Here is a 10,744-nt window from a genome sequence, read left to right as displayed (position 1 = left end):
ACAAATGACACAATATATAGAAGGGAGGGAGGGAGGGAGGGAGGGAGGGAGGGAGGGAGGGAGGGAGGGAGGGAGGGAGGGAGAGAGAGAGAGAGAGAGAGAGAGAGAGAGAGAGAGAGAGAGAGAGAGAGAGAGAGAGAGAGAGAGAGAGAGAGAGAGAGAGAGAGAGAGAGAGAGAGAGAGAGAGAGAGAGAGAGAGAGAGAGAGACACGAAAGCCACATGCCACCACACTAAAACGTCCCCCTCTCTTCTCTCTCTCTCTCTCTCTCTCTCTCTCTCTCTCTCTCTCTCTCTCTACGGTAATTGTATGGAAGGAAGGGAAAAAGTGAAGGGATGGGTTAGAATGGGGGGAAGAGGAGGAGGAGGAGGAGGAGGAGGAGGAGGAGGAGGAGGAGGAGGAGGAGGAGGAGGAGGAGGAGGGGAACGTATGAAGTACTAAGTGTGTAAATAGCCATCGCAATATACTAGTGGGGAGGGGAGAGAAGGGGAGAAATGGGCGGGAAGGGGAGGAGGGGAGGGGAGGAGGAAGGGAAGGAGAAACAGAATGAGTTTGTAGGAATGGCATGGTGTGAGAGAGAGAGAGAGAGAGAGAGAGAGAGAGAGAGAGAGAGAGAGAGAGAGAGAGAGAGAGAGAGAGAGAGAGAGAGAGAGAGAGAAAGGAAAATGAGATTGTGTGATGCTGAGGTGAAGAGGTACAGGAGGAGGAGGAGGAGGAGGAGGAGGAGGAGGAGGAGGAGGAGGAGGAGGAGGAGGAGGAAGACTGCTAGGATGGAAAAAAAAGACAATAAATGGTATGGCGGATAACAATGGGAATAAGCTAGAGGAGGAGGAGGAGGAGGAGGAGGAGGAGGAGGAGGAGGAGGAGGAGGAGGAATATACAAAAAAAAAATAAATAAATAAAATAAATAAATAAATAAACAAAGGAAAACTAAACAGGAAACAAACCTTGAGGTCCTTACAAGGCTGTTTGGCTAACTATTCTACGCTAACTAGAAGTGGGAGAGACAGAATGGTACACGAGGAGGAGGAGGAGGAGGAGGAGGAGGAGGAGGAGGAGGAGGAGGAGGGCGTCTGGAGTGGTAGAAGAGATGGCAACAAACCCTAGGAACTTGCTAAAACGTAGGGGAGGGAAAGGAGAGGAGGTGGGGAGGGAAGGGACCTGGGTGGGGGAGGAGGAGGAGGAAGGAGGAGGAGGTTACAATCGGGAGGAAGATCGATACATAAGACGTTTTAACATGCCCCTCGGCCCTCTATGTATCCCTCCATTCCCTCCCCCATATCCCTTAGATCTCTCCTCCTCCTCCTCCTCCTCCTCCTCCTCCTCTGGTTCCTCTTACTCTAATCAACATCACACCACCACCACCACCACCACCACCGAGGCGCCTTCATCCCCACAAGAACAACATAATTTTCTTCTCTTCATCACCATCATCACCACTAGGATTATGTATATATGTCTTTATGTCTGTCTGTCTGTCTGTCTTCAGCGTCACTATCACCACCACAACCAGTCCTAATCCTAACCTATCTTATCCTTTCCTAAGCTATCGCAGCACACCTTCCTTTACTGTCTTTTTTATTAAGTTTCTGTCACCATCACCACCACCACCACCACCAGCCTCATCACCACCATTACTGCCAAAACCACTACCATGATTGTTTCCTTTCTCAACACCATTATCATCATCATCACTAACATCAATAAACTAGCAAGCATCAATATTACATCTCTACTTTCTCTTTTCTGTTTTGCTTCCTTCGTTTTCTTCGGCAGAGGCTGAGGGGAAACAAAATTAAAGTAAGAAAGGCGAAAAAAGACAAATATTTTTTTCTTGGCCTTAAAAAGTAAGATCTGGGGCATTTTTAAGCCTATGCATGGTCTCTCTCTCTCTCTCTCTCTCTCTCTCTCTCTCTCTCTCTCTCTCTCTCTCTCTCTCTCTCTCTCTCTCTCTGTGTGTGTGTGTGTGTGTGTGTGTGTGTGTGTGTGTGTGTGTGTGTGTGTGTGTGTGTGTGTGTGTGTGTGTGTGTGTGTGTGTGTGTGTGTGTGTGTGTGTGTGTGTGTGTGTTCAATGTATACGTACAAAATACTGCACAACGAAACACAGGAATTGAAAATGCGAAAAAGAAAAAATCGCACAACGAAACAGAATTGAAAATAAGTGAGAGAGAGAGAGAGAGAGAGAGAGAGAGAGAGAGAGAGAGAGAGAGAGAGAGAGAGAGAGAGAGAGAGAGAGAGAGAGAGAGAGATTCATCTAAACAAAAAACATACCTCACATGAAGAATTAAGACTGAAAGTAAAGAAATAAGCAGCAACAACAACAACAACAACAATAATAATAACAATAATAATAATAATAATAATAATAATAATAATAATAATAATAATAATAATAATAATAATAGTAATAAAACACACAAGTTCACGTAAATAAAAAAAACTGACCACAAATTCTCTCTCTCTCTCTCTCTCTCTCTCTCTCTCTCTCTCACACACACACACACACACACACACACAAACAAATAAAACCTTCAGGCAACTCACATTTTTTTTTTCGATGCAACGGAAAGGAAACAGAAAAAAATAAAAGGAAAAAAAGGAAAAGGAAAAAAAACTGAGGCGAGAGAAAGTCCCTATTACTCTCTCTCTCTCTCTCTCTCTCTCTCTCTCTCTCTCTCTCTCTCTCTCTCTCTCTCTCTCTCTCTCTCTCTCTCTCTCTCACGCTGACCTCCGTTGCCGGTGAGCTTCGTGACCTCTGACCTTTTCAGCGGAGGGGGAGGGAGGGGGAGGGAGGGGGTAGAGTGGGGGAAGGGTGATGGGGGGGTGGTGGAAAGAGAAAGAGGGTGAGAAATTAGGAAGTGAGAGGTGAAGAGAAGGTAGGGGTGGTTGAGGGGGTGAGGGAGGGGGGAGAGTTGTGGATGAATTATATTGAGAAGGGGAGGGAGGGAGGGAGGGAGGGAGGGAGGAAAGGGAAAGGAATGAAGAGAGAGAAAAAAAATGGAAAAATGTAATATGAAGAAAAAAAAAAAAGAAAGAGAGAGAGAAGAGGAAGAGGTGTGTAAAATGTTTCTCTCTCTCTCTCTCTCTCTCTCTCTCTCTCTCTCTCTCTCTCTCTCTCTCTCTCTCTCACACACACACACACACACACACACACACACACACACACACACTAAGCAATTATTATTATTATTATTATTATTATTATTATTATTATTATTATTACACACTAAGCAACACAGGTGATGAGAAAGTGTGTGTGTGTGTGTGTGTGTGTGTGTGTGTGTGTGTGTGTGTGTGTGTGTGTGTGTGTGTGTGTGTGTGTGTGTGTGTGTGTGTGTGTGTGTGTGTGTGTGTGTGTGTGTGTGTGTGTGTGAACCAAGCAGGCTACGGTAAGGGTGCATCAGTGTCATCTTGCATGGGAAGACCACCACCACCACCACCACCACCACCACCACCACCACCACCACCCCCAGTCAATCCCCAGGCGTGACACAACAGCCTTGGCGCGGCGGTCTGAGAGAGGAACGGAAAATACTAGATGGGAGGCAGTAATTCTGGGAGGGTGAAGGCAAAACGCTGCACCGCCGACACCATCAAGGAGGAGGAGGAGGAGGAGGAGGAGGAGGAGGAGGAGGAGGAGGAGGAGGAGGAGGAGGAGGAGGAGGAGGAGGAGGAGGAGGAGGAGGAGGAGGAGGAGGAAATACAGAAGGAACAAGAGCCAAGAGGAGGAAGTTCATGACGAAGGAAGAACAAGAACAAGAGTGAAGACGAGCAGGGGGTAGGAACACGGAAGGAGGAAGAACAACAACAACAACGAAGATGAAGCGAGTTAAAGAGGAAATTTTCTGCAGAGAGACAACAGCAATACCAACTACATGTAGCAATACGATGCACCAAAACTACTGAAGGAGGAGGTGTTTTCTGGGCTCACTGTAAGATCCTTCAAGGGAGTCCCACCTCCGTCCCACATGTGTAGCAGAGAATATTTTGAAACACTTCTACCCGCACCTAAACGATTTTCAAAATGTTTTAGTTGAAGTTACACGGGTTTTTAAGGATATTTTTTATGATTCTAGTGAAAGACCAACAACCTTTCTACATCATTAACAGGATAAGCACTCTAGCAAACTCGTTAAGTCGCATCCGTGGCCTGTGAAGATACCAGTAGTTGAGTTGAGAGTGCAAAACGTTTCAGAAAAGGGGAGTATGAACCGCCACAGCTAGGCACTCGGACACCTCGCATCAGAGAACCAACGTAACGAACACTGCTCGCTAATCCATCCTAACGTGTGCCAGGGTTCGTGTTGTCAATGGAGCATATATAAAAACTGTGTGAGTGGACTAACATTAGGAGTACGTGAAGATAAAGGAAGGAGATAAAGGCTAGGGAAAAAAAAAAGGTAACGAGTAATCACGAAGACTTGTAGGAGAGAGAGAGAGAGAGAGAGAGAGAGAGAGAGAGAGAGAGAGAGAGAGAGAGAGAGAGAGAGAGAGAGAGAGAGAGAGAGAGAGAGAGAGAGAGAGAGAGAAACGCGTTAGCCTGCCCCGCGCCTGCCCTGCCACATGAGCTCAGGGCCTCCTCGTCTCGGGGTGGACATCGGCGGGCGGGTCGTAAGCGTCTGTGGGAGCAATACGCAGCAGCAACATACAAGGCAATTCTAACAGCGAAGTCCGGAATGGTAGACGCAAAATAAGTAATTCAAGCTCCGCGGAGGCAAAACTGTACGGAATTCTGCTACACATACGAACAGTAAGAGGCAAAACATCGGCCATTCCGTACGACTGGAGTAAAAGTGCACGTGATTCTGCCGCGAGATTGAAACCAAGACTGCCTGCTTCTCTGCCTCCCTGCGACCCAAACAAAGGCGATTCTGAGCGGAAAGACGAGGCGAGGCGGTGTAATGATTCTGGCAAGGTGAGGCTAGGCAAAGGACAAGTCGGCAAGGTAGAGAGGTAAAGTAAGGCAGGGTTAGCATTTTGATAGGAAAGAGGCAGTCAAGTAACGAATTTGGCAAGGCTGAGGCGAAACAAAGGACATGTCGACTAGCACAAGGGCAAAACGGTGAGGTCATGATTCTGGCAAGGCTGGAATGAGGCAAAAAAAAAAAAAAAAAAAAAAAAAAAAAAAAAAACAGGAGCTATGTCGGCAGGGTACAGGAGCAAAAACAGCAAAAAAACAGTACAGCAGGGATGATATTTTTGACAGGGTAAAAGACTAGGAAATGATAAATCTGACAGGGCTGAGGAGACGCTGAGGGTACTATCAGCAGGGTATGGGGGGAAAAACATGGCAGAGTATATATGTACAGGGAAGCAAGCTGAGAAACAATGGTATACTTCCGGTTTATGTTATGTTATGAGTAAGAAAAAAGAAGAGGAAGAGGAGGAGGAAGAAGACCAGGAAATGGAAATGTTCGGAAGGGGAAAATATCCAAGGGAGGAATAACTCACGGGGAAGGGAAATAAGTCATGGTGAGGGGGAATATCTGGAGGGAAAGAGATGCACGGGGAGGAGGAATAACACACACACATACACATCACTCCAGCAAGGCGAGACTAGAACATATATATAAATTGACTGGGTAAGAACAAAATAGCAAAGCAAGGAGGATGATGACTACAACAGAGGCAACGCTGGCAGGGTACAGAAACACAACAGAAGGCAGGGAGCGCATTTCTACGTAAAACAGCGGGATTGTAGACAGAGTAAGAACAAAACAGCAAGGCAGGGATTGGCAAGGGTAAACCAAACGCGATTCCAAGAGATACAAGGGAGAAACAGGGAGGGGAGGGGGACGGCTACACATCATCCAAGCAAGGAGCGCAAAACAAAGGAAATGCTGGCAGGGTAAGGACAAAACAGCAAGGCAGGGGGGTGATGAGGGGAAACTAAAGGCAATTTCAACAGGGATACAGGGATGAACAGCAAGGCAGGGTTAAGTGGACTGTATTTCAATGCGATATGGGTAAAACAGGAATGGCTGGCAGGGTAAGAACACAGACAGTAAGGCAGGGGTCGTGTGGACAAGATTTCGCCACGGTGTGTATAAAAAATATTGGCAGGGTAATAAAAAATAAATAAATAAATAAATAAATAAATAAATAAATAAATAAATAAATAAATAAATAAATAAATAAATAAATACATAAAAAAAACAGACAGAGAATGTTTGTCGTCAACCAAGCAAGGTGAGGACAAATAAACAAACAAACAAACAAACAAATAAATAAGTAAACAAGAGGCAGTGTCGATAGATGGGGAAATTCACTAGTAAAAAAAAAAATACAGAAAAAAATATATAAAAAAAAAAAAAAAAAAAAAACAACAACAGGTAAATCACAAGCAAGGCCAGGTAAGGTTAGGTAAGGAAGGGGGGGGGCTACATACGGCAGAGTCAATATGTAAGAGCTGATAAAAAAAAACAAATCAAAATATAAAGTTAGTAAGATAAGCAAGTCCCCGAGAGAGAGAGAGAGAGAGAGAGAGAGAGAGAGAGAGAGAGAGAGAGAGAGAGAGAGAGAGAGAGAGAGAGAGAGAGAGAGAGAGAGAGAGAGAGAGAGAGAGAGAGGTGAGGGAAAAAATAAATAAATAAAAACTTTGCGGGTGAGCGTTCAGGGGAAGATGCGCATCATGGCTTATGTGGGGAGTGCGGGGCGCGGACAGACAGACAGACAGACAGACAGATGCATGGGTGGACGGACGGACGGTGGAAGGAATGAAGGGATGGCTATGGTGATGGTGATGGGGTGAGACAGGGGAGGAAATCTGAAGTGTTACCAAAAATACCTGCGCCATCCCTGGAGACGGGGGAAAGGGAGAGGGGGAGAAGGGGTGAAGAAGAGACAGGGAGAGAAAAAAAAAAAAAAGAAAGGAAAAAGAGGAATGATGGTGAGTGGGGAGATAGAAGAGCGAGGAGCAGGAGCAGGAGGAGGAGGAGAACAGTGGGTGCCATGACAGACATCCGCGGTGGGTTTGTATGCATCCAGACCGTGTGTTGCCAAGCTGACTGACTGACTGGCTGGCTGGGTGGCTGGCTGGCTGGCTGGCTGACACAAACCGAACAGAACACTGAACAAAGTATAGAATAAATAAATAAAATGCAATAAATGGTCGATGAATCAAAAAATAGTAAATAAATAGCCTTATATAAAAGACAAACAAGCACAAAACCAGTGACTATCAAACGCAAATGTAGAACAAACTGCTAACAAGTAAATAAAGGCCAATGAGAGAGAGAGAGAGAGAGAGAGAGAGAGAGAGAGAGAGAGAGAGAGAGAGAGAGAGAGAGAGAGAGAGAGAGAGAGAGAGAGAGAGAGAGAGAGAGAGAGAGTTACGACAGGACAGGAATGAACGGACAGACAGACACAAAATTTCAGGACACTCTTAAGGGTGGGGGAAGGAAGGAAAGGGGGGAAAAATGGGGGGAGGAAGAGGGTGGAGGAGGAGGAAGCAGGGAAAAGGAGACACAGATAAGACGGACAAGGGCAGTTTGGAGAGAGAGAGAGAGAGAGAGAGAGAGAGAGAGAGAGAGAGAGAGAGAGAGAGAGAGAGAGAGAGAGAGAGAGAGAGAGAGAGAGAGAGAGAGAGAGAGAGAGAGACTATTCGTATAACAGGATAAAGGAACAGATGCAAACAAAAATTTTCGGGAATGTGTGTGTGTGTGTGTGTGTGTGTGTGTGTGTGTGTGTGTGTGTGTGTGTGTGTGTGTGTGTGTGTGTGTGTGTGTGTGTGTGTATTGGTGGACATGTGCGTGGCCGAGCGTTATGAATAAATAAAAGATTCTTTTTTTGGGGGGAGGACGCGCTGGTCAAAATATTGGTGCCTTGGGGTATGTGGTGGTGGTGGTGGTGGTGGTGGTGGTAAAGAAAATAAATAAATAAATAAATAAACATGACTAAATAAAAGCCAGGTAGTCGTGGTGATAGTTTGGTGGACTGGCAGAACTAAGCCTACCTATCTACCTACCCCCCTCTCTCTCTCTCTCTCTCTCTCTCTCTCTCTCTCTCTCTCTCTCTCTCTCTCTCTCTCTCTCTCTCTCTCTCTGTCACTTATTGATCTACAACACAAGTGATCGCCTTTTCCTCATTCCCCATACCCTCTACTATTCCCCCCAACTCATTCCACCCCTTCATCCTCCCCTTCCTTCCCCTATGGCTGACCCCAACAAAGAAATAAAATAAAATAAAATAAATAAAATAAATCACAGACGCCCCTCTCTCCATCCAGACCTCCCTTCCTTTTCTCACCCCTACTCTCCCAAAATAAACTCCTCACATTCCATTTCTCCCCCCACAAAAAAAAAAATTTCCCTTCCTTTCCCCATCCTCTCAAAACAAACATCCACCCCCACTCCATTTCCACTCCCCATTCCCACCCAGTTTTCCCTTCCTTTCCTGTCCCACTCCTAAAAAACACTGCCAGCCCATCTTTCCCTTCACAATCTTTCTTTCCCTTCCTCCCCTCCCCTCCCCTCCCATTACCCCCTTCCTAACCCCCAACAACAACGTCACTCCTTCTATCCCATACTTCCCCTTACAATATTTCCTTCCTCTCCCATTTCCCCGAGAAAAAAAAAAGCTCCCATTTCTCCGACTCTCTTCCCCTCCCCTCACGCAGTTTTCCCCTTACCACCTTACCGCCCCTCCCTTCCTCCCTCTCCTCCCCTCCTATACAAACTTTCCCCTCGATAACAAATCTTAAATAATAGAAGAACGATAACCAATTCTTCCCGCACCGCAAGGCTACACACACACACACACACACACACACACACACACACACACACACACACACACACACACACACACACACACACACACACGAGGTGGAGCTTAGGAAGATATGGTTATCGGCGCCATATAAATTACTCGTAAATTAGCATACATAGCAGGCTTAAATAACACGGTAGATGCATGATGGGAAAAGATCAACGAAGAAGCGAGAACACAAAGGAAAGGACAAGAAAAGGAACACAAAGGAAGACCGAACAAGACCTGCAAACCAATACACTACCTGAGAGATGATGGATGGAGGAGGAGGAGGAGGAGGAGGACAAAGCATAAGTGGCAAAAGGTCAAGATAAAAGTGTAAAGTTGAGAGAGAGAGAGAGAGAGAGAGAGAGAGAGAGAGAGAGAGAGAGAGAGAGAGAGAGAGAGAGAGAGAGAGAGAGAGAGAGAGAATCAATTTTTTTCTTTTTGCGTTTATTTTGGTGTTTCTTTAAGCATTCGTGTTTTTTCTTAGAGAGAGAGAGAGAGAGAGAGAGAGAGAGAGAGAGAGAGAGAGAGAGAGAGAGAGAGAGAGAGAGAGAGAGACGGTTAATAACACACCATCACACACTCACACACACCTCTCTCTCTCTCTCTCTCTCTCTCTCTCTCTCTCTCTCTCTCTCTCTCTCTCTCTCTCTCTCTCTCTATCACACACACACACACACACACACACACACACACACACACACACACACACACACACACACTCACTCTGATGTTTGTCTGCCAGCATGATGAGGGACGAGGAGATGTCACGGCGCCTGTAGAAACACATCACCTTCGCTTCTACGTTACCGTTCGGCGTCTGCAAGGATTCAGAGAGAGAGAGAGAGAGGGAGGTTACAATACAGTTGGAATGATAATGCAGACTTGGTGTTGTGTGTCTGGAAAGGAGGAGTGACTTGAAGGTTGGTGTGTGTGTGTGTGTGTGTGTGTGTGTGTGTGTGTGTGTGTGTGTGTGTGTGTGTGTGTGTGTGTGTGTGTGTGTGGGATAATGTTAATTTTGTGCAGTATTGTAAGTTTTTTATGATATTGAATGATGTGATGGTGTTTGGTTTTATAAGCTGCTGCTGTTGTTGTTGTTGTTGTTGTTGTTGTGTGGTGGTAATAATAATAATAATAATAATAATAATAATAATAATAATAATAATAATAATAATAATAATAATAATAATAATAATAATAATAATAAGGAGGAGAAGAAGAAGATAATAACAATACAATACCACCACCAATAATAATAATAATAATAATAATAATAATAATAATAATAATAATAATAATAATAATAACAACAACAACAATAATAACATGCAATTACCTTACAAACAACAACCTTAAAATAACAATGGTATACCACTACTGTACGTATGATAACTACAGTAGTAATAGTTTGTCATCACCACGTGTGTGTGTGTGTGTGTGTGTGTGTGTGTGTGTTCAAACTGCTTCTTACAACAAAATCTCTTTACGGTGTTTCGCAATACGTTAAAAATAGCACATTCTCTCTCTCTCTCTCTCTCTCTCTCTCTCTCTCTCTCTCTCTCTCTCTCTCTCTCTCTCTCTCTCTCATAATACACAATCCACCTCAATATTCCAAAAAAGGAAATTTCAAAACCCCAATGAATAATACAGGAAAAAAATCTCAGTACAACCAAATTTCAATTAAAACAAATAAAACACGTGAAAGCAAGACGCATTAAGATACAATGACAAAATAAGTAAACAAATAAATAAATGAATAAATGAATAAATAAATAAGTAAACAAATAAATAAATAAAAGAAAAGAATAAATAAAGGAAGTAGTAAGTAGATTAATGAATTAGAGAGAGAGAGAGAGAGAGAGAGAGAGAGAGAGAGAGAGAGAGAGAGAGAGAGAGAGAGAGAGAGAGAGAGAGAGAGAGAGAGAGAGAGACCCTATACCAACATAAAGTCTGGACAGTACAGCACACACACACACACACACACACACACA

At 44.5% G+C, this 10,744-nt stretch overlaps 1 protein-coding gene across 7 annotated transcripts in view; it reads right to left on the bottom strand.

Annotated features, from left to right (window-relative positions):
• Window positions 1-10,744, bottom strand: part of LOC135107648 (metastasis-associated protein MTA1-like) — a 59,336-nt gene that overhangs the window by 27,600 nt on the left and 20,992 nt on the right. For all 7 annotated transcript variants that reach the window (XM_064017738.1, XM_064017735.1, XM_064017736.1 and 4 more), the window contains exon 3: window positions 9,480-9,573. In XM_064017738.1, the coding sequence (XP_063873808.1) occupies window positions 9,480-9,573 (94 nt within the window). The remainder of the gene's footprint in view (window positions 1-9,479; window positions 9,574-10,744) is intronic.

The sequence above is a fragment of the Scylla paramamosain genome, chromosome 15 (genome assembly GCF_035594125.1).
Source record: "Scylla paramamosain isolate STU-SP2022 chromosome 15, ASM3559412v1, whole genome shotgun sequence".
In the NCBI taxonomy this organism is placed as follows: domain Eukaryota; kingdom Metazoa; phylum Arthropoda; class Malacostraca; order Decapoda; family Portunidae; genus Scylla; species Scylla paramamosain.
This window is presented reverse-complemented; position numbering and strand designations above follow the sequence as displayed.